Below are 25484 nucleotides of genomic sequence, written 5' to 3'. Positions count from 1 at the left end.
ACATCAGACTCTGAGGCCTCATCTTCACAGTTACTTTCCAACCTTGTTGAGGATGGCTCCTTGTCAGGCTCAAAAAGCCTCAAATTTGCCCGGATGGCCACCAATGTTTCAACCCTTGTATTGGTCAGCCTGCTGCGTGCCTTGGTGTGTGTGTTCCCAAACAGGCACCAGTTGCGCTCTGATGTGGCTGATGTTGGTGGGATTTGGAGGATGATGGAGGCAACAGGGGAAAAAGCCTCAGATCCACAAAGTCCCTTCCACCAGGTGGCTGATGAAATATGTTGGCATGTCTGCCATATTGCATCTCCATCCCAAAGCCCTTGCTTGGAAGTGTACTTCACAAGACTGCCAATAACTTTGCCCTTTATCCAGGCCAAGGTGGTGAGACACAGTAGTGATGACACCATAGGCCTTGTTGATCTCTTACCAGCATACTTGGGGTCCAACATGTATTCTGCGGCGTGTGTGGGCTTCAGGCAGAAGTCTTCATGCTTTTTGATGTATTTCAGAACTGCAGTTTCCTCTGCTTGGAGCAACAGTGATATGGGCAGGGCATAATTTATTCTCTTACATCTGAAAGCAGAGTTTAAACATCAGACAGGATGGCATTGTCTCCCTCAATCCATGCAATTGGTAATGTTATAGGTTTCAGGAGTTTCAGGCTGTTTTACCACTCTCTCCCAAAATACATCATCCAAGAGGATCCTCTTGATGGGGCTGTCCATATCAACAGACTGTGATATAGTCACTTCTTGGCGAGACTCCTTCCCCTCCAGGAGACTGTCAAACATGATGACAACACCACCCTAATGGGTGTTGCTGGGCAGCTTCAATGTGGTGCTCTTATTCTCCGCACTTTGCTTGGTGAGGTAGATTGATGCTATAACTTGATGACCCTTAACATACCTAACCATTTACTTGGCTCTCTTGCAGAGTGTATCCATTGTTTTCCGTGCCATGATGTCCTTGAGGAGCCGATTCAATGCATGAGCAGCGCAGCCAGTGGGTGTGATGTGAGGGTAGGACTCCTCCACTTTAGACCAAGCAGCCTTCATGTTTGCAGCATTGTCTGTCACCAGTGCAAATACCTTCTGTGGACCAAGGTCATTGATGACTGCCTTCAGCTCATCTGCAATGTAGAGACCGGTGTGTCTGTTGTCCCTTGTGTCTGTGATCTTGTAGAATACTGGTTGAGGGGTGGAGATTATGTAGTTAATTATTCCTTGCCCACGGATATTGGATTTGCTTGAACTTCACTTGAACTCTGTTGAACTCTGCATCCAGCAAATGAGTAGATAAAGCATGTCTGGTTGGAGGGGAGTATGCCGGGCGAAGAACTTTCAGAAATAGCAAGCGAAAACCCACATGGTAGGAAAAACTAACTAGCAGAAATTGTTACATTATACATTATTCAAACACACTTTCCTGTAGGCTACTATTTAGTAGTTAACAAAAATCATGTATGTCATATGAAATATATTCACTCCCCCCCCCCAGTATTGTAATCAAAACTTACCAGTAGTCCTTGGCTCAGACAGTGTAGTAGTGTGGTCTCAATAGCATCTCATAAGTGTGCAAGATCTTGACAATCAGCTGTACATGTGATGGAAGAGTGCACTGCACATGTGATGGAAGTATGCACTGTGCATGCAGAGGGTTGCAATTCCATTGAATCGGGGATAGTTTAACCAAAATATGCCACAAGACCTAGAATTGCCTTATGTGTATTCCAAATTAAAGGTTAACTGTTATAAGCCAGCTTTTTTTAATGAATTTAAGCAAAATTCCCCAAATTCCCGGGCTTAACTTCCCATGGAAAATTTCCAGGTTTCCGACCCTTTTGCAACCCTATTTAGGAGTCTATGCTCAAAGTTTTAGACTGATTCAATGAACCATTGCATTACTGTTAAAAATGTTGTATCAAGTCTTCCCAAATGTGCCAAATTGGTTTATTGTACATATCTATAGAGAACATACAAAAATTATGTTGTATTAAAAATACAAGTTTACACACTCCCAGAAATGTCATAATTGATGGACAATTAGATTCCCTACTGAAAAGACACTAAACTTCACACATCTAGATGGGGGAATGGCTGAACGAACCAGAGGTAACTAATTTCCGTTTTTTAGGACTACAAGCTGGCGAGCTCTATTTAGGGGAAACATTTCTGCTCCTGTCACAGGAAGTTTGGAGTTTTTCCTATGAGTAACTCTGTGAGAAATGCAGACTAAATCCCGCATGGACACGGTCCAAGTTTCTGTGGCTAAGTCCTGAGTTATGGTGACAGATCTCAATGGTTTTAACACTAAGGGTGGCTCTCTATCTGAGATCATGATTCTCCATCTGAATGATGGGCTTTGGTTTACATACAGGATCTGGTTTGATTAAGAGTCCCTGAGAGTATGCACTGCCCACTCTGTTATCCATTGAATTGGTCTGTTGTGCATTGTATCTCTGGAAACAATAACATATTCACTTGTGTGATAGCAGAGATAGATGGTTGCCATTACTCAAAGAATCATACTGTAGCTATGTAGCATATGCTACCTATGTTTTGCAAATAACTTTTCATTGGGCCATGCATGGTTCATCCTTCATGATAGAGAATGAGCAATAGCTATGAGAGAATGAGCAATATGCATGAGAGAGAATGAGCAATCGGCATGAGAGAATGAGCGCTAGGTATGAGAGAGAATGAGCAATAGCTATGAGAGAATGAGCAATATGCATGAGAGATAATGAGCAATAGGCATGAGAGAATGGGCAATATGCACATTGAAGACACACATGTCAAGTGCAAGAATTTATAAATTTTTAAAAATAGAAAATAAACATCCCTCCCTCCGCTCAAAATTAATGTTCTTATCTATACAAACATCCAAAATGAGTTGTACCCTTCATAAAGATGAGCAAAAAAGAGTATGCAATAAGCTATATCTTATGCTTACAAAAATTGGAAAATTATAGAATTTTATATTAATACAATTGCTCAGAGAAAGAGATTTTGTTTAATAAAAGTAATGTTGTTTTTTCTCTCAAAAAGATAGGTGTCAAAAGATTCATAAAAATAAAATGACATCTGCATGAGTGTTCTACTTTTTAAAATGAACCTCTGCTTAAGGAACTGTATTGTGGCCTTCCATGGCTTCCTATAAAATCCTTTTGTCATCCATCACCATGGGAAAAGGCAAAGAACTCACAAACAAAGAGACAAATCTTCAAATCTTGTTTATTTTCATAAATCAGGCAATGAATAAATATTTTTTTTAACCCGGAATACCACTATCAGGGCAGCAATTAAGGAGTTGAATAAAATTCCAACTGCCCAAGTTGTAGAAATACAGAACTTTGTTTAATCTTATTTAATCTTTAATTTAACTAGCAAAGTCAGTTAATTAAGAACAAATTCTTATTTACAATGACGGCCTAACCCGGGTGACGCTGGGCCAATTGTACGCCGCCCTATGGGTCACCAAAGTCTCCAAATGAATAAATAAACACAACCACCATTCCAATAGGCTCTTTGGAATGGTTGACATAAAAAAAATCTTTATTGCGAGCAACCAGCAAATGTAAATGCAATGAGTTTGCAAAATGGCATTGGCACTTGGATTGGAACCGGTGCTATGATCAAATTGAATTAAAATAGAGCTCTTTTGCCACGCACCCACCAATGGTGGGTTTGGCGTCAAAAGAAGGATGCCTATGCAGAAAATAATGTAAAATATGGTGGTGGATCTTTGATGTACAGTGGCTTGCGAAAGTATTCACCCCCCGTGGTATTTTTCCAATTTTGTTTCCTTTACAACCTGGAATTTAAAAAAAAAAATGGGGGGTGGGGTTGTATCATTTGATTTACACAACATGCCTACCACAGATTCTCAATTGGATTGAGGTCTGGGCTTTGACTAGGCCATTCCAAGACATTTAAATGTTTCCCCTTAAACCACTTGACTGTTGCTTTAGCAGTATGCTTAAGGTCGTTGTCCTGCTGGAAGGTGAACCTCCTATCATGACACAAGGTGAGACCCAGATGCAGACACAGGAGGCAGATGGTTGGAGTCTTACAATATTTATTAATCCAGTAGGGTAAGGGAAAAGAATGGTCATGGACAGACAAAAGGGTCAGAACCAGTTCCGAGTCCAAAAGGTACAGAAGGGCAGGCAGAATCAAGGTCAGGGCAGGCAGGATGATCAGGCAGGCGGGAAAGTATTCCAGAGTCAGTCAGGGGTGAAATCCAGGAAGACTATCAAAAAGAGAATAGCAAAAGGAGTATGGGGAAAAACACGCTGGTTGACTTTACTAACATGCAAGACAAACTGGCACAGAGAGACAGGAAACACAGTGATATATACACTGGGAAAAATAAGCGACAACTAGAGGGGATGGAGACAATCACAGGAACAGGTGAAACACATCAGAGCGTGACACCTTCATCCCAGTCTCAAATCTCTGGAAGACTGAAACAGGTTTCCCTCAAGAATTTCCCTGAGTAAATGCTCAAATTTAGTCTCATCTTACCAGAGTACCTTCTTCCATATGTTTGGGGAGTCTCCCACATGCCTTTTGGCGAACACCAAACGTGTTTACTTATTTTTTTCTTTAAACAATGGCTTTTTTCTGGCACTCTTCCATAAAGCCCAGCTCTGTGGAGTGTACGGCTTAAAGTGGTCCTATGGACAGATACTCCAATCTCCACCGTAGAGCTTTGCAGCTCCTTCAGGGTTATCTTTGGTCTCTTTGTTGCCTCTCTGATTAATGCCCTCCTTGCCTGGTTCTTGAGTTTAGGTGGGCGGCCCTCTCTTGGCAGGTTTGTTGTGGTGCCATATTTGGACTATTTTGTGTATGTCCATTACATGAAATCCAAATAAAAATCAATTTAAATTACAGGTTGTATTGCAACAAAATAGGAAAAACACCAAGGGGGATGAATACTTTTGCAAGGCACTCTAATAGGGATGTTTTGCTTCCACTGGTTCTGGAGCCTTTGTTATAGTAAACAACATCATGAACTTAACCATGTCCCAGGACATTTTAGCGAAAAAACTGGTTGCCTCTGCCAGGAGGCTGAAACTTGGCCGCAAGTGGACCTTCAAGCAAGATAATAACCTCAAGCCCACATCAAATCCACAAAGAAATTGCTAATTGCCCCCCAAAAATCTACATTTTGCAATGGTCATCTCAGCCTCCAGACTTGAACCCCATTGATGGTTTTAATTGGAGTGGGCAGTCCATAAGAGCAGACCGAAAGATTTTGTATGAAGGACTGTTCTAAGATCCCTCCCACTGTGTTCTTCAATCTAGTAAAACATATTAGAAAAGGGCTGTACTGTTTTCCTTGCAAGTGGCAATAGTTTTAACACCAAAATAATATCTTTCTCTGAGCAAATTGCATTAATGTAAAATACTATAATTCATCAATTTTAGGAGCATACGTTATAGTTCAGAATTTGTATGATTTATTTTATACAGTTTTCTTTGCTCATCTTTATCTTTATCTGGCTTGTGTGAACCAGAACGGCTCATTGGAGCATGTTTCTGTAGCTTTATCAAGGATGCCAATAATTCTGCATGTGACTATATATTCATTCAATACAAATGTTTTCCCAACGTAACCGCTAAAGTCTTTAGAAATGTCCACTTCGTTGCTTTGTTGCCAGCAGTATGTGAAATAACAGTGGAAAGGTCAAGCCACACTAATTTACTTCACACCACATTCTTTCTGAAGTAAACGGGTCTAACCTTTACACAGTAACCCCACTTAGTCACCTTTCCTTATAAACACGCCGGTTGAAAAATCTCATTTAATGTCAGTAAGCCGATTGGACCTCTCTCTTCCTTTATTTCCATCTCTTCTGTACCTGTCGCACCATTCTCAGCTCTCCCTCTCTCTTTTGCTCTTTCTCTCATTGCTTCGTTTTCACTCCCAGCTCTCTCCCACTTTATCTCTCTTTCAGCTCACTCTCTCTCAGCTCTCAGCTACCCCCTCTCTCCTCACCCTTCCTTTTCTCTTTTTAGATTCTTATTCAGAGAGGTAGGCAGCACTTTGTGTTGGTAAATCAATAAAAGTGTTCCCTATAACAGACTTCTGTGTTTTCCTTTCATTGATCCTGTCAGCCAAGATACATTTAAGAGCAAGCCAAGCGATTACCCATAGCAATCCTAACTCTGATCCATAGTGCAAATGACATCAGCTCGGGGTAATTGTGATGCTGAAAAGGGACCATTGTTAATCTTCTTTTTTTCCTCGCTTCTGGGCCTGAGTCCAAATTCTCATGTTCAATTCATTTAGATGTTAATTGTGCTTGGGTTATGGTCTAGACCAGGGGTAGGCAACCCTTCATGTTTTTGTTCTAACCAACCTGGAAGACCAGGTGAGTTGAATGTAGGCAATCACTGAATTGATCAATTAGCTCAGTTGGCCCTGTGTGGTGTTGAGTTGGAACAAAATTCTGCAGTGCCTGCGTGACTCCAGGAACAGAGTTGCCCACTCCTGGTCTAAACTGCCTGCATGGGAGGCAATCTCTACACTACCTTATCTCTGGTGGGACTGAGAGAATGGAGAAATGTGATAATGTATTGTTATGTGCAACAGGGTCAACTGTACTGTAGAGATACAATATAGCAAGTAAAACACTGGAATGGTAGTTTTGCAATGGAAGAATGTGCAAAGTAGAAATAAAAATAATGGGGTGCAAAGGAGCAAAATAAATGAAATACAGTTGGGAAAGAGGTAGTTTTTTGGGCTAAATTACAGGTGGGCTATGTACAGGTGCAGTAATCTGTGAGCTGCTCTGACAGTTGGTGCTTAAAGCTAGTGAGGGATATAAGTGTTTCCAGTTTCAGAGATTTTTGTAGTTCCTTCCAGTCATTGGCAGCAGAGAACTGGAAGGAGAGGCGGCCAAAGAAAGAATTGGTTATGGGGGTGACTAGAGAGATATACCTGCCAGCCAACGAGAGCATACAGGTCGCAATGATGGGTAGTATATGGGGCTTTGGTGACAAAACGGATTGCACTGTGATAGACTGCATCCAATTTGATGTAGGGTATTGGAGGCTATTTTGTAAATGACATCGCCAAAGTCAAGGATTGGTAGGATGGTCAGTTTTACAAGGGTACGTTTGGCAGCATGAGTGAAGGATGCTTTGTTGCGAAATAGGAAGCCAATTCTAGATTTAACTTTGGATTGGAGATGTTTGATGTGGGTCTGGAAGGAGAGTTTACAGTCTAACCAGACACCTAAGTATTTGTAGTTAGTCGTCGCTACACAAACCGCACAAATAAAATATAAAACATTCATTACCTTTGACCATCTTCTTTGTTGGCACTCCTAGATGTCCCATAATCACTATTGGGTCTTTTTTTCGATTAAATCGGTCCATATATAGCCTAGATATCGATCTATGAAGACTGTGTGATAAACGGAAAAAATAGCGTCTTATAACGTAACGTCATTTTTTAAAATTAAAAAAGTCGACGATAAACTTTCACAAAACACTTCGAAATACTTTTGTAATGCAACTTTAGGTATTATTAAACGTTAATAAGCGATCAAATTGATCACGAGGCGAAGTATATTCTTTAGCTGTCCGTCTGGAAAAAATGTCCGGGTATTTCTCAACCAAAATATCCGGACGGAGACCGGAGGAAATGCGTTGCCTTGCGTCTGTTTGACCAAGAAACAAAGCCGAGGCAAATGACAAGACTCTAGACAACGTGTGGAAGCTGTAGGTATTGCAACCTCAGCCCCATTAAATGTGGTTCACCTTTATCAATGGGTTCAAGTCGCGCATGGATATATATTTCCATTTTCAGTGATCAGATTTTCCTGCGCTTTTCGATGAAACGCACGTTCTGTTATAGTCACAGCCGTGATTTAACCAGTTTTATAAACGTCTGGGTGTTTTCTATCCACACATACTAATCATATGCATATACTATATTCCTGGCATGAGTAGCAGGGCGCTGAAATGTTGCGCGATTTTTAACAGAATGTTTGAAAAAAAAAAGTAGGGGGTAGGATTAACAGGTTAACACAATGTCCAAAGAAGGGCCGGAAGTATACAGAATGGTGTCGTCTGCGTAGAGATGGATCAGAGATCAGAGATGGATCAGAGCAAGAGCGACCTCATTGATGTATACAGAGAAGAGAGTCGGTCCAAGAATTGAACCCTGTGGCACCCCCATAGAGACTGCCAGAGGTCCGGACAGCAGACCCTCCGATTTGACACACTGAACTCTATCAGAGAAGTAGTTGGTGAACCAGGCGAGGCAATCATTTGAGAAACCAAGGCTGTCGAGTCTGCCGATGAGGATGTGGTGATTGACACAGTCGAAAGCCTTGGCCAGATCAATGAATACGGCTGCACAATAATGTTTCTTATTGAAAACACCTCTTCCAGAAAGAGTGCTCAGAACAGTCTGATCAATGGGAGAGTTACAAAGCTTATTGTTAAAGAAAATCTGCTTGACTTGATGAAGCAGAATAGTGACAAGCATAATACAAGTGTACGTTTTGCTCCTATGATTACACGGAGGAGGAAGTACTAATGCTCCAAATGATTGTAATTGAATCCATCTATTTCACACTGTCTCTTTTTCAGCCATCTTGTCACTTAGATCTTGCTGAATTGATTGCTTTAATTTTTACTTTTGCAACTCTTTTATACTCTTGCTTGTGCCTGTCGTTTTTTCCGTTGTTATGACCTCAGAAATACTGTAATGACCTGTCAAACACATTTCAGTAATGGCCGAAATGCCTCAATGGAATACATTGTCTTTCTGTTGCATTTGTAAAACCGCTAAAGCTTCATCGGTGATTGAACGCATCATCTCAATACTAGCATCACACAAAAGAGAAGAAAGATAGCTTTAATTTGATGGGTGGTCGTTTTTTTTGTGAAATTTAAAAAATGTATCATTTAATACAGTTGAAATGTTTAAAGATGCGCTGAAATGAAAGCAACTCGGTAAATTAACACTCAGATTATTGTGATATTATGTCTGATCAACGCAGACAATGTAAAGTATATATACTGTAGATGTGTTGTGTGTAATTTAGATGCACTATTGTTAAGTGGCTGTTCCACTGGATGTCATAAGGTGAATGCACCAATTTGTAAGTCGCTCTGGATAAGAGCGTCTGCTAAATTACTTAAATGTAAAATGTATGTAAATGTAATCTAGAGCCAAGCATGTTGATTTTTGATCTTAGGGTGTCCTGCTATTGGCACACTTGTTGAATTATGCAACAGAACATGACAACAACAGTAATTAATGAAGCAGCCTAGACAGTGCAGGTGAGTGCTGGTACTGTGGGCCAAGACAGAGCATGCGTTCCACCCCTTTTTGTTTAATGTCTTTATATGTAAATCCAGCCAGTGTGTTGATGCAAATGAGGGACACATTATTTTCTTAATTTAAACACAAAACATTCAAAGAACACCTGATACCATTAGAAAATGTATATATATGAGTGCATTCTAAGAACACATTTGAAATGTTACAGTAAATATAATACCTGAATTCCCACCAAAATACCTGAACTCCATTATTTATCCATGGCATTAAAATCTTTTTGTTTTTTAAAATGTTTTAATAATAATTCAGTCAATATTTGCTGGATTTTACAAATTCAAAATGTCTGAAGTCTCTACAGCCATTGTCCAACTGTTGCGTGTATAAGAATTGTTTTTAAAACCATGAACAATTGTTTTATTACAAACAGGCATCTCGCTTAATTTGTATTAGTCCATTAGCTGGCGCAGAGAGAGGTGCAAAGGTGTGAAATCCTAATCACAGACCGTTTATACCCACTGCGTCTCATAGAAGTAGTAATGTGGGAAGCTCTTTGTCTCACTTTCATGAATTTACTGATTCAAGGTTAAGCCCTTTTATTTAGAGGAAGGTCAAAGTGCTAATTAAAAAGCATGCTCTGGAAAAGTAAATTATTGCGATGGAATGATTAACACATTCCTAGACCCAGAATAAGCGGTGTGGAATAATTATATCAACAGGCCAAGAGACATGGAGGAAATCAAGGTTGTGCTCCCGAAATAACACACAACCCTCTTTCTGATTCTTAAATCGTTCCCTGCAGCAAAAAGCTCAGGAGAGAAAACATTTTTTTTTTCAAGCCCTGTTCCTGAAAGATGGGATCGGACTCAACAATCTATCAGACCTATCTATATAAGACCTTTGGGGGGCCAGAGTGCATCACATTATAACAACATTGATGAGATACAGATCCTATCGAGAGAGAGAGAGAGAGAGAGAGAGAGAGAGAGAGAGAGAGAGAGAGAGAGAGAGAGAGAGAGAGAGAGAGAGAGAGAGAGAGAGAGAGAGAGAGAGAGAGAGAGAGAGAGAGAGAGAGAGAGAGAGAGAGAGAGAGAGAGAGAGAGAGAGAGAGAGAGAGAGAGAGAGAGAGAGAGAGAGAGAGAGAGAGAGAGAGAGAGAGATGAGGAATGCAAAAATCTAAGAAAGAAATTGAGAAACCTGTCCAACCAAAAACATAGAGACCCGGAAAACCTGAGTCTACGCCTTCACTATGGTGAATCACTAGAACAATACAGAAACACACTACGGAAAAGAAGGAACAGCATGTCAGAAATCAGCTCAATGCAATTGAAGAATCCATAGACTCTAACCACTTCTGGGAAAATTGGAAAACACTAAACAAACAACAACACGAAGAATTATCTATCCAAAATGGAGATGTCTGGGTAAACCACTTCTCCAATCTTTTGGTTCTATAACAAAGAACAAAGAGCAAAAACATATACATGATCAACTACAGATCTTAGAATCAACTATTAAAGACTACCAGAACCCACTGGATTCTCCAATTACATTGAATGAGTTACAGGACAAAATAAAAACCCTCCAACCCAAAAAGGCCTGTGGTGTCGATGGTATCCTCAATGAAATGATCAAATATACAGACAACAAATTCCAACTGGCTATACTAAAACTCTTTAACATCATACTTAGCTCTGGCATCTTCCCCAATATTTGGAACCAAGGACTGATCACCCCAATCCACAAAAGTGGAGACAAATTTGACCCCAATAACTACCGTGGAATATGTGTCAACAGTAACCTTGGGAAAATCCTCTGCATTATTATTAACAGCAGACTCGTACATTTCCTCAATGAAAACAATGTACTGAGCAAATGTCAAATTGGCTTTTTACCAAATTACCGTACAACAGACCATGTATTCACCCTGCACACCTTAATTGACAACCAAACAAACCAAAACAAAGGCAAAGTCTTCTCATGCTTTGTTGATTTCAAAAAAGCCTTCGACTCAATTTGGCATGAGGGTCTGCTATACAAACTGATGGAAAGTGGTGTTGGGGGTAAAACATATGACATTATAAAATCCATGTACACAAACAACAAGTGTGCGGTTAAAATTGGCAAAAAACACACACATTTCTTCACACAGGGTCGTGGGGTTAGACAGGGATGCAGCTTAAGCCCCACCCTCTTCAACATATATATCAACGAACTGGCGCGGGCACTAGAAAAGTCTGCAGCACCCGGCCTCCCCTGCTAGAATCCGAAGTCAAATGTCTGCTGTTTGCTGATGATCTGGTGCTTCTGTCACCAACCAAGGAGGGCCTACAGCAGCACCTAGATCTTATGCACAGATTCTGTCAGACCTGGGCCCTGACAGTAAATCTCAGTAAGACCAAAATAATGGTGTTCCAAAAAGGTCGAGTCACCAGGACCACAAATACAAATTCCATCTCGACACTGTTGCCCTAGAGCACACAAAAACTATACATACCTTGGCCTAAACATCAGCGCCACAGGTAACTTCCACAAAGGTGTGAACGATCTGAGAGACAAGGCAAGAAGGGCATTCTATGCCATCAAAAGAAACATAAATTTCAACATACCAATTAGGATTTGGCTAAAAATACTTGAATCAGTCATAGAGCCCATTGCCCTTTATGGTTGTGAGGTCTGGGGTCCGCTCACCAACCAAGACTTCACAAAATGGGACAAACACCAAATTGAGACTCTGCACGCAGAATTCTGCAAAAATATCCTCCGTGTACAACGTAAAACACCAAATAATGCATGCAGAGCAGAATTAGGCCGATACCCACTAATTATCAAAATCCAGAAAAGAGCCATTAAATTCTACAACCACCTAAAAGGAAGCGATTCACAAACCTTCCATAACAAAGCCATCACAAACAGAGAGATGAACCTGGAGAAGAGTCCCTAAGCAAACTGGTCCTGGGGCTCTGTTCACAAACACAAACACACCCTACAGAGCCCCAGGACAACAGCACAATTAGACCCAACCAAATCATGAGAAAAAAAAAGATAATTACTTAACACATTGGAAAGAATTAACAAAAAAACAGAGCAAACTAGAATGCTATTTGGCCCTACACAGAGAGTACACAGCGGCAGAATACCTGACCACTGTGACTGACCCAAAATTAAGGAAAGCTTTGACTATGTACAGACTCAGTGAGCATAGCCTTGCTATTGAGAAAGGCCGCCGTAGGCAGACATGGCTCTCAAGAGAAGACAGGCTATGTGCTCACTGCCCACAAAATGAGGTGGAAACTGAGCTGCACTTCCTAACCTCCTGCCCAATGTATGACCATATTAGAGAGACATATTTCCCCCAGATCACACAGATCCACAAAGAATTCGAAAACATATCCAATTTTGAAAAACTCCCATACCTACTGGGTGAAATTCCACAGTGTGCCATCACAGCAGCAAGATTTGTGACCTGTTGCCACGAGAAAAGGGCAACCAGTGAAGAACAAACACCATTGTAAATACAACCCATATTTATGCTTATTTATTTTATCTTGTGTCCTTTAATTATTTGTACATTGTGTATATGTGTATATGTATGTATGTATATATATATATATGTATATATATATATATATATATATATATATATATATATATATATATATATATGTGTATGTATATATATGCATACATGTGTATATATATATATATATATATATAATATGACATTTGTAATGTCTTTACTGTTTTGAAACTGTTGTATGTGTAATGTTTACTGTTAATTTTTGTTGTTTTTCACTTTATATATTCACTTTGTATGTTGTCTACCTCACTTGCTTTGGCAATGTTAACACATGTTTCCCATGCCAATAAAGCCCTTGAATTGAATTGAATTGAATTGAGAGAGAGAGAGAGAGAGAGAGAGAGAGAGAGGGAGAGACGTGTGTTTTAAATGCAAATCTTTTTTGTTCGCTTTTCCCATTGCTTTGCCTTCTCATCCTTTTGACCCAGAACACTCAATTCTGGCGAGTGCTGAAGTGGTTCCGCTACTAACATCAGACAGTATTCCTTCCTATGAATTTGTGTAATTGACTTACAACTATAACTGATTTTGTACTTCCGTGTACGTTTGGCCATTCAACACTTACTAAGTTATCTTGAACATGACCTCCCATTCCCCTATTTGTCTGCATCATGTAGTTGACCCCCTTTGAGTTGTGGATCCAACTATATCTCACACTCAGTGCTGTGTGAGGCAGGGCTGTGGAATCCCAATCAGTGGGCTGCTGTGTCCTCATTCTTCTGTTTTCCCAGTGTCCAGCTGCTTCTGGTCAGCCTAATGAGAATGGATGGCATTCATACAGTGGCTTAGGTTAGATGGTGTGATGGGGTAACACAACCACATCAATGTGTTTCTCTTAGCCCACCTGAGTGATGCAAGGTAGCTGCTCTGTACCTGAACACTCATTATTATCATGATTCCACTGTGGACCGGTGAGTAGAGATAAGGAGATAACAGTGTCCATTTCCCGAATACTCATACTGGCGTATTACATACTTAACAACACTGTCATCTCAGATTTTCAAAAAATGCTTTTCAACCATAGCTACACAAGCATTTGTGTAAGAGTATTGATAGCTAGCATAGCATTAAGCCTAGCATTCAGCAGGCAACATTTTCACAAAAACAAGAAAAGCATTCAAATAAAATAATTTACCTTTGAAGAACTTCAGATGTTTTCAATGAGGAGACTCTCAGTTAGATAGCAAATGTTCAGTTTTTCCAAAAAGATTATTTGTGTAGGAGAAATCGCTCCGTTTTGTTCATCACGTTTGGCTAAGAAAAAATACTTTTTTCCAAATTAACTCCATAATATCGACAGAAACATGGCAAACGTTGTTTAGAATCAATCCTCAAGGTGTTTTTCACATATCTATTTGATGATAAGTCACTCGTGGCAGTTTGGTTTCTCCTCTGTTCAAAATGGAAACATGCACGCACCTGGAGATTACGCAATAGTTTCGACGGAGGACACCGAGCGGCACCTGGTAAATGTAGTCTCTTATGGTCAATTTTCCAATGATATGCCTACAAATACGTCACAATGCTGCAAACACCTTGGGTAAACGACAGAAAGTGGAGGCTCTCTCCTTGCGCATTCACAGCCATATAAGGAGACATTGGAACACAGCGCCTCAAAAATCTGGCTCACTTCCTGTATGACATTTCATCTTGGTTTTGCCTGTAGCATTAGTTCTGTGGCACTCACAGACAATATCTTTGCAGTTTTGGAAACGTCAGAGTGTTTTCTTTCCAAAGCTGTCAATTATATGCATAGTCGAGCATCTTTTCGTGACAAAATATCTTGTTTAAAACGGGAACGTTTTTCATCCAAAAATGAAATACTGCCCCCAGAGGTTCAAGAGGTTAAAGTGCATACTATGTACTCATCGTCGTATACTATTTAGCACGTACCGTTTAGTAAAAAAGTATGCAGTATGCCACGGCCTCAACGCAGTAGCGGCTCCTGACTGCCTGAGTAAGTGTGGCGGGGCCTAGTGCTGGTCGGTTTTTCCAAAATCAACAGACATATACCACAATAACCAGCTTGATAATAGCTCATTTACAATTCAATGAATTTCTCTAAACTCTGAGAAGGAATGGAGTTATAGGCCTATAGGCTAGTTGTAATCAGACTATCACATTCAACCAATACTGTAGCCAATTTACAACAGACTGAAGACAGAAACAGGTAATTTGGTTACATTTCAAAATATTTATTAGTGGAACCAAAGTGCTGTAACATGTATAATTTACATAAAATAGTCAGTGCACTCACCAAAACTTTTAAATGTTCAAATCAAAAGGCTATTGCAAAGAAACACATGGACAGACGAGTGGATCGCAAATTCAGAACCGCTGGATAGCTACTGTACATAATAAACTAAAGCACTGATCTTTGGTAACGAGACCAGAATGACTGCTTCGGTTTGATCCATACATTAAATAATTAAATAGGTATCCTGTACTACAAAACTTTAACAATCCATATCCACATCCAAAGTCCCATGTGCCGACACATTCAGAAATAAAAGATTGTGTAGTATTTTGTTTAAAATCTCTGACAAAGGCCAAGAGAATAAAAACACTTTTCAATGAGAAAACAGAAATCCACTTTGAAAAAAAAAAATACTTCTGTTTTCAAAGATGTACAGTAGCCTACGATGCAATACTCATGATCATTTTAAGGAGAACAATAACTATTTAGTCTACATTTGAACACAACCGCAGAAGCTAGTAGCCTAGTATTGAGGTTTGGCTACTTGAAAAGAGCTAGGGCCTATCACTCGAAGCCCACCTCTTCCAATGCATTATGCAAATGTGTGCATCAAATTCTAATAGAAGAAGAGCCTAAATGAGTATAACATCCTGGCATTTAAACCATACTAGATTTTAGAAAATTCACATACTACATTTTCACATACTGAGAATGCGTCATGTGCGATTGTGTAGTTTTCTGTTATTCGTTGATTTCGGTAGTGCATCCCCATATTTAATTGATCAGCTGTTGTCAAAGCCGAAAAGAGTATGACATCCGGGCATATAAAGTATACTTGATTTTCTAAATGTTGCATACTATTAAACAGATTTTTTTCGCATACTTAAACGTGAGTAATTTAGGAAGCAAGTATGGGTATTCGGACACGGCTCGTGTCTGGGTTATGCCCTTTCTTTCCACATGATATTTCAATTAGCTACACGTCACCTGTAAAGTCAACCGGAGGTTTGATGAGCCAAGCTGTCTGTGATAATTGTAGAGAGCCGGGAACATCTCAAATGATGATAAATAGCTTAATAGTAATAATGATGATAATGACTTGCTTTTATACAGTGCTTTTTACTAGGTCTCAAAGTGGTTTTCACTGTCTTTCTGTTTGGAACCACCAATAATACGTGTATTTAGTCAGGCGTATTTAGTGAGGTAAAATATTCAGAACATTGCAGACAGAAATATAATGAATAGGGTTGAATAATGTATACTGTTGCTGCACCCTCTTAAAGAATAGAGGAGTAAACATCACTTCCTCTCTGTCCTCCAATCAGATCCCTCAGATCAGCTACGCCTCCACGGCCCCGGAGCTGAGTGATGACAGGCGCTATGACTTCTTCTCTCGGGTGGTTCCTCCAGACTCATTCCAGGTCCAAGCCATGGTGGACATCATCAGAGCCCTGGGCTGGACCTACGTGTCCACCGTGGCCTCTGAGGGCAGCTACGGAGAGAAGGGTGTGGAAACCTTCCAACATATTTCCAAGGAGGCTGGTGAGTTATGGAAGTAGTAGTTTGAAATGTTACTGTAAATGATAAGATACTATGGCACGATTTAGTTTTGGATTTATTTCTCAAAGTGCTGTAGCCGTCAATTACAGTTAGAGCAGTGTTGTTCCTCTTTAAGCCTTTTTTACCCAGGGTCCCATACCGACAGGTGAGTGTTTTGAGATGGGCAGTACACTGAAAGGCTGGAGAGGAGAGGGGGGCGGTGGGTGAGGGGGAGGCTGTTTTGTCCATCTAGGATCACTATGGACCTACAATTTGCTGTAAATGCCATGCTGACAATTATACTTTGTAATAAATTAAGAAGTATTAATTAGCTTGACAACAATTAACATAGTGACTTGAGCTCTGAGTGACATTCAGTTCTGTGAGTGTCCAGGGGTAAAATATGTTCTAACAATATAAGAGTTTGTTCTGTGGGTGCTGGCAATATTCGTTGTGTGGGTTCTCTCAATTCCATTTCCATCCAAGTGACAGGTGTTGCTTTAAGAAAGGATAACATATTTCATAATCAGGTCTAAGAAATTACACCCCAATGATCCACGGTTCACCCTTCATGCAACTCCTCCCCTGGCAATAGTGCTGTACCAAGGGAACCAAGGTTACTTCCTGATTCTCATCTTGATCTCTACAGATCCCAATCCATTTCCTGTAATTTGCACCTACTAGCTGTCGACCTGTCGACCAATCTCCGAACTTTGGTACCGAGGAGTGATGCTAGTGTATGCCAACCTCTGGAAGGGAGAGAGCTAACGATATCCCATAGGCGATGATCAGAAGTCCAGCGGACATTAATATTTAATCTGTGCACGTTCATGTGTAGTCTGATCACTCATTAAAACTTTAAGAGGCTGCTGTGGCACTGGAGAGAACAGCTGCAGGAGGAGCCTCTGTAGAACACTGAGATGGAATTGGGAAGAAAAGTCTGGATGGACTTTGGTGGGTTATTTTGGCTGGGTTTATATTTCAGCTTGTTACATCTTCCAATGCACACGGTGGGTCTGCAGCTACCAGATTGTTTTCTCTCCGTTGTATTTCCTTCACTGGTGTTTGGTGTCTCAGCATAGAGTCGGCAAAATTATGTTATTGATGTTATTATCTTGAATTTAAAAATATCACAGACAAGGGGGTTAGAAATGATACAATATTGCTGTTATTGTTGACTCATACATTACAATTGAGCTGCAGTCAGGGAATGTTCTGTATTCCCATACAAATCAAATAGGAATCATTTACCTCAATGGAAGCCCTTGCACACTCTAGGCATTGTGATTTGAATACAATAATTGATTAAGTTATGACATAACTCTGTATATTTATAACATCAAAGAATGGGCTAGTTGCAGCATCTCTTGCAGCAAGCAACACACTGTATCTGCACTGAAGCAGCAGGGGTGCCATAGAAACAACAACAACAACATTCAGACCTAAATACACCGACAGTATATTGTTTGAGTTGATCTGTAGGGCCATGAGATGTTTTGTGGGCTCCTTATTCTTTTGGTGAGAGTGAAATGTCAGATGCATTAGTAGCATTCTCGCTTCACCACTTCAAGCATCCACCGGACTAATGCAATATGGCCGCCCATTACCTTGAGTAGAGACTAGATTGATGGTCAGCTCGTATTGATCTCTTCTGTTTTCCACTCTCCTCTTTCCCCCTTGTTTGGGTAGTCTTCCGCCCTCTTAGTTTCATGCGAATGCACTCTCCTCGTAACCGATGTACAGTTTTTTCATTCTGACTTCCGTTTCCCCTGAAAAATGGATGCGGGGACTCATCTCAGATGTCTTTCTACGGCTGCTACGCTAAGTTATGCGAATGAGTTGTCTTTTCTTTAGAAGTGTAGCAAGGAAAGATTCATCTAGTTTTCCTCGGCTTGGGTCTGGAGCAATGGAGTTTGTTATTCCTCTTTGATAAACAGACTCATGCAAGCGTGTTTGAGGAGTAGATACTCCCACAGACATCACTCTTAAATGAATTGCAGTATGCTGCCACAGACGTGTTTTCATGTCACTTATTTGAACTGCAAAAAACCTGTCAATTTACACTCTGAATATATTGCAGTGAGACGTGACTTCACTGGCTTGCCCTCAGTATTTGACCAACAGCTTGATGTGTTCTCGTAAGATGAGCCTTTTAAACTGGAACAGTGTGCTCCTGCAGCCATCCCATCTCTCTTCTAGGATGAACATGACAGTGGAATGGAATATGGTATAAGGAAGGAATGAAGGAAGGGGCTCACATGTACAGAGTAGGAATGGCATTCCATTCCTGCAGGGCTCCCACTTGAGCTGCATTGGGAGGAGCTTCATTGGGGGGAAAGTGGTAGTGGAGGGAGCCTGTAGTAGTTCTGCCTCTGCTCTGGAGGTGATAAATATAATTGGAGATTTATGGATCCCCCCTCGGGGGTGGGTTGGTTCTGCAGGAGGGGCGGTAGGGTCAGAGCAAAATGGGTAGGGAGGGTGTTGAGTCCTTTAGGAACCTCCCAGATTTCAGGGGAGTTTCCTGAAAAGCCACGGTCTAATCCCCCCCATTTTGGGATATCGGGATGAATACTTGAAGCTGTTAATGCAGCACACAACCTGTGGCACGTAGCCCAGACCTAGCAGAAGCCTGATGAATTAAATAATTATTTTATCTGTGATATATTAACCAAACTGGGAAATGTGGAGCATCAAGTTGGAATGAGGGAATTATGTTTAATGTAGATACCAACCAGTAGGTCCATCATAATAGAAATTAAGTATTGTGCACATTGAAATGTCATAGGATTCTAATTTCACAAAAAACAAATACTTAGAATCTCCCATATGTAAGATTTGAATTCGCCACATAAAGCAGTGTGAGGAGTAAAACACTCCACTCTATGAGTTATAATTTCCTTCTCCAAAAGAGACATTGCACTGCTCTTTATTCCAGTGTCTGCTGTGTGAATGGAGAGCTCTCTCTCTTTCATGTCCAGAGATAAGACACTCTGCCAGTGGCAGGTGAAGGCACTCAGACCCACAGCACAGAGTTCTGGCAGTAGACTTCTGGCTCTGATGGCTCTGCCTGGTTTTCCCATCTTGGCCGACTGACGAGGAATTCTGCAAGTCATTCAATAATTTAGCCTTGGTTGCACAGCACACAGCCAGTCTACAGCCTTCGGGGCAGTCTAGTCCTCACAGCATGTTCAAGCCTGGTGCTCAGAAAGGAAAACCACTCAAAAAGCTGCTTATCTTCATCAGTGGCTGTCTGCCATGACCCATGTCTCTGTCCGCTTCCAGCTTCAAGTGTGGCCTCTGCTTCCCATACACGCTGTGACAGTGACAAGCATATTCTTATTGCCCCTAAAATCTAGATCTACATTTTATGGTGAATTAATCCTCATTACATGTAATACCCAGCGACAGACAGACAGGCACATAGACAGTTTCCCAAAAAGTAAACCTTGTTTGTAGCAGTGGCATAAGCAACCCTAGAGCCCTGAAGAATCATGTTGAATATCGGTGCTGAAATGGAGCTGTAGTGGTGTCCCTATGAGACCCTTCGGCTGCTGCTACTGCTGCCTCTGTCTCTGCTGCTACAGCTCCACAGATGCACCACAATAGCATACTGCCCTTTTCATTTTAACAGGAGAGCCCAATCCCCAAGCATTTAACAAGCTACAAAAGGAGCTCAGCATTTTTGTTCTGTCCACTTATGGGGATTACAGGAGCCATCTTAACTGTCTTTGTAGAGATATATTGTCTGGGAATCAGCAATATTTTCTAATTCTGTCTATGGCTGCTGCTGTGGGGATAGTAAGAGGGGGATGGAGGAGAGAAGGAGAGCTGGGAAGGAGTCCTTTAGATGGAGCTCTTTTTAGATGTAGCCCAGTAAACAGATGGAGGTGTGGTTTCTCTTCTGCAAACTCAAAGCTGTTTATATCAAAGTAATGAGCCTGAGCAGATGACCAATTAGGAGATTCCTCCCATTTCTCTGTCTACTCAGGGAAACCAACCCGATGTTGGAAAGGTTAGCTGATATTAGGAGTGCTTGAGTCAGAGAAATTTTAATTGGTTTGGATAGAGAAGCCTGGGTGTTAACTCGGGACCAAGCCAGACTGCCGCTCATCATCTAGTTCTAACTATGGTGTGTCTTCAGGTGCACAATAATGTCCATTTACTCTATATGAGTACAGTAACCGCTGGAAAAGGTTGGCCCATGCTCTCACATCTGCTCCAGCGTACGAAATGTTATGAAGGTATTTGTTTAATAAGATATGATTTGATTTTTATATTTACATAATGAGCTGTTGAATGTGTGCCGAGGATGACAAAAAATCTGTCAAACTTATTTTTTGTTTTTCTTCTCACAAAATGGTGGCTGCAGTCTCTCCTCCAGCACCAGTGTTTTCCTCAGCACAACACAGGGCTATGGGACGACATTTAAAGATGACCTTTAACTCTTGACAGGAGTAAATTAGGTCATATTACAGGCCCTTCATTTAAGATTCAGACAACCATGGATTACGCTAAATGATTGCCCTTGTTAATATTCCCTCAAAGACAATTGCCAACTAAGTTTTGGCCATATCTCTGAGGTGACTGTCACGGTCGGCTTGCCAAATATCTAATACCCATTTAGTGACGCACGGAAGCAATCAGTACCTTTCCTCCTGTACAAACTCATTAGCACTGACCTGTCTGAACATGATTCATTGTCAATATCAATATCCTCCTTGTTTGTGTAGCCTGTCTCCAGATCTGATTGGTTGACTGTCCATTGTGGTGTGTCTAGTAATGACGTTAAATGAAAAGTCAATGGGGAAGGGACAACTTTTTAATCTGTGGTCACAAAGTGTGAAAAGTGTATTTATGTGTTCCTTCTACCCTGTTGACACAGTTTCATATTGGTTTGGTCTTCTGTTGTCCTGTAATTATTCACCCACAGCCCTCTATTAAGTAATGGATCACACTATTCATTTGTGAGGGTTTTTCTTTCAGTTGTTCATTTTCATGCTGTTGTTCATCCCCAGTGATGTACTGTAAACCACTCAGCTCACCTCATGTATGACTCAAATGTAAATGGGATGTATAGTACATGTACATTTTTTCACTCAACTATCTTGGAAAGACAGAGACCCTATTGCGAGAATGAATAAACAATAGCAATATTTCCATTAGAAAGGATTAACACGATCTTGACTTGAGGGTTTCAAGTGTGTGCATGTCCGTGTGTACGTGTTCTCATATGTGTGTGTATGTAATAATAATAATAAGCCTCTGTGTGGGTCTCTGTGGGTAAACATCCCAGAAGTCTCATCAGCTCTCCTTTCTCTCTCTCTCTCTCTCTCTTAATTAAAGGTGGGATCTGCATCGCACAGTCTTTAAAAATTCCCCACAACCCCAAGCTAGAGGATTATGACAAAGCCATCCAACAACTGCTGGATATGCACCACTCCCGGGCAGTCATCATCTTTGCCAGTGAAGAAGACATACGGTGTGTAGTTCAGTACACAACATCCGAATGCATCTATGTTGTTGAGGGGCTTTTATGACATGTCAAGTCGAGTTCTTTAATCTCACAGCAGAAACTTGAAGACAGGTTGGAGGCGCAGACAGATCCTTTGTGTGTGTGCACACACTGGGTGTCTGTAACACAAAACATGCCTCCAATAACACAAACAGAAACGTGCCGAGGAGGAGAACTGAGAATATGGAATATCACAACAAAGCAGCAGATATTATTTCATTTACAATACCTTTGAGCAGTGGCGGTTCTAGCTTGTATGTCTCCCTGGGCGACCCCCCCTTCTGCCCCTCCCCCCAAATAAGCACCATTCTGCACGAGTTAGTTAGTTAGTTAGTTAGTTAGTTAGTTAGTTAGTTAGTTAACTGTATTTTTCATTCAGACATTTGGAACAACACAAATAAATAATCATAATCATAATAATCATAATAGTCATTTAAAAATATATAAAAATATATACAAAAATAAGACTCAAGTAACAAAAAAATAACAAAGACAAATAGAAACAAATTGTAGTATATAAAAATAAATAAAAGAGTGAATCGAACTATTACACTTTTACAATATTGATAACAAAAAACACACAAATAAAACTAAATTGCACAAATCCTATATCACACAAATACACCATTAAAATATCACATTTATGAAGAAGAGAACCTGATTATTACACTATTGCACTTCAAACAAGAAACACACAAACTAAATTGCACAACTAATTGCATTAGTACTGTACAAAGTTAGAAGTGTGCTATTTGATAGATTCCCTCGCTCCCCCTACTTCGGGCTTCCAGTGGGGAGACCTGAGGTCAACCTACCCCCGCCCCCCTCCCCATCTCGTACTTCTGAGTGGGAGACCTTCCCTGGCACTAGCCTGCCTAGCTCACCAACTAGAATCAGGGCGCCCACTCCGACAAGGTTAATTAACCCACAGGCCCACATGGTGACATGATATTATTGACATGATGTGCAAATCAGCACATCATGAACAAAGGACCTAAATACGTCCTTTTAGAAACGGCAAAGCTCTCAATATAGTGATGCAGGTCTTTAGATGTTGTACACATGAGAGTGTATAATTCGGAACTTTATTTGCAATGTTGTATTCCATTTTGTTGGACTCAAGCGATGCTTTTCTATGTGCGAGCATGCTTTACCGTTTCTCCTGTGAACAATGGGAACTAGAAAGCATGCGCTGGCTTACACACCTATTGAAAGTGTGAAAGTATTGAACTTTTCTTTTAAAATGCTTTCACATTTTATATCTAGAAATGGATTTAAAACACAGAGATACACAATAAATATAAATGACACCCAACTTCTGTAATGTATATATATATATATATATATATATATATATCTTCATTGGTTGCTGTGGACCCACTAATGGATTGCATGTGTCCCTTCTGCTTTCTCCTAATTCACACATGGCTGCCCTTGCAGGGGAGTTCTCAATGCCACCAGGAGAGCCAATCAGGTGGGCCATTTCCTGTGGATTGGATCGGACAGTTGGGGGTCGAAGAGCAGCCCAATACACCAGTTAGAGGACGTGGCTGTGGGAGCAGTCACTATACTGCCCAAACGCTCATCTATTAAAGGTACACACACACTATATGGACCATTCACACTATAATGACCACAGGCTTATGTACAGTAGTAGGAGACAGTAGAGCACACATTGTTGTACTGTGGTCTTGTGCGTAGCTCAAAACTCCACTGTTTTACCAGCATTTCTGCTCTGTGTCACTACAATAATAGCCATTTATCATTACAATCTGGGGACTAGGTGGCAAGTGAAGTGTGGGTTTTCAATAAGATGTTTTTAATTAGACAGGTCTAGACAGGACAAGACTTGGTCTGGGAAGAGCCAGAAGGCAAGAGGAGTATATTAAACCAGCATGCATCATTGATGTCCCTTTCAAAAGAAAATCAGCCAAGTCATTCAGTCATGATTAGTCATCTCTCTGATTTAGCTGATAAAACCGACTATGTGAGAAAGAAGACACTACTGTAGTGTATGTGTAGACATTACTGTAGAACTATGGGTATGTCACAGCTGGAAATGATACATCGAGCCAGTCTTTGTGCTTGGTATCAATTAATATTACTGCTGATCTCTTGATTTCATTGTTTATTACAGTAATTAATTTTCACACGGTAGAATACGTTTTTAAAAAGAGTGCAACATAAAATACATTACGCAGGGGAGGTCAGAAACCCTGAGTTTGCTATATAGAACCCCCACGGTACAATTTATCTTGAATAAATACAAATGCCCAAAGCATAAAGCGTATTACACAAAAGTTCATGGATAAAATCTATGTACCTAAATCAAATCAAATTTTATTTGTCACATACACATGGTTCGCAGATGTTAATGCGAGTGTAGCGAAATGCTTGTGCTTCTAGTTCCGACAATGCAGTAATAACCAACGAGTAATCTAACCTAACAATTCCAAAACTACTACCGTATACACACAAGGATAAAGGGATAAAGAATATGTACATAAAGATATATGAATGAGTGAGTGATGGTACAGAACGGCATAGGCAAGATGCAGTAGACAGTAACGAGTACAGTATATACATATGAGATGAGTAATGTAGGGTATGTAAACAAAGTGGCATAGTTTAAAGTGGCTAGTGATACATGAACAGTAGATGATATACACGTTCCCAGGAAACTATATATGCAGACACCTACAAGGTACTGCCTTTCTAACAAAATACTGTGCATATAGACTTCATATACTAACCCTGTTATTATTTATTATGCATCCTGTCATATTCATGTGATTTCCAAGATTAAAGATCCATGTCGTACACAGGAACTGCAGTGGTCAAAATAGAATGAAAAGTGGTTTAGTTGTACTGTAGCTATGAGACTAATACAACTCCTAACAGCCAGTACAGCACAGCGCTCCAGTAACACTTCCCAAGTCTTGCTTCATTTCTTTCAGAATTCTCTTTTCTTTTTCGATTCTCCAGGGTTTGATGAGTACTTCACCTCGCTCACCCTGGAGAATAATCGCAGAAATGTGTGGTTCGCCGAATTCTGGGAGGAAAATTTTGACTGCAGGCTCCTGAGCTCCTCCAAACGAGAGGACACCAGCAGGAAATGCACAGGTAGGTAGCCAGACATTTGTTTGCTTGGGTATTTGTGTTTGTTTGTGGGAGGGGGCATTGCCATTGCCAATGTAATGCATTTGCACTTTAATGCATGTCATGCTCCTATACAAGGCTACAGGTATAGGAAGAGACTTGAATTGTAGTACATATCTTAATGCAGACTTGAAGGTGTAGGCCCACTGGATAATGCAAATAGCTTAAATAGCTGGTCCTACTGAGAGAGTAAA

General features: G+C 40.5%; 1 protein-coding gene across 2 annotated transcripts in view; it reads left to right on the top strand.

Annotated features, from left to right (window-relative positions):
• The window catches only part of LOC118361453 (metabotropic glutamate receptor 7-like), a 122444-nt gene that overhangs the window by 60283 nt on the left and 36677 nt on the right, over positions 1 to 25484 (top strand). For both annotated transcript variants that reach the window (XM_052502037.1, XM_035741401.2), the window contains exons 2-5: positions 16406 to 16622; positions 21963 to 22098; positions 23572 to 23726; positions 25117 to 25254. In XM_052502037.1, the coding sequence (XP_052357997.1) occupies positions 16406 to 16622; positions 21963 to 22098; positions 23572 to 23726; positions 25117 to 25254 (646 nt within the window). The remainder of the gene's footprint in view (positions 1 to 16405; positions 16623 to 21962; positions 22099 to 23571; positions 23727 to 25116; positions 25255 to 25484) is intronic.

This window comes from Oncorhynchus keta, unplaced genomic scaffold, assembly GCF_023373465.1.
Source record: "Oncorhynchus keta strain PuntledgeMale-10-30-2019 unplaced genomic scaffold, Oket_V2 Un_contig_14950_pilon_pilon, whole genome shotgun sequence".
Taxonomy (NCBI): domain Eukaryota; kingdom Metazoa; phylum Chordata; class Actinopteri; order Salmoniformes; family Salmonidae; genus Oncorhynchus; species Oncorhynchus keta.
The sequence above is the reverse complement of the archived record's forward strand: the minus strand, read 5'-3'. Positions and strand labels throughout refer to the sequence as shown.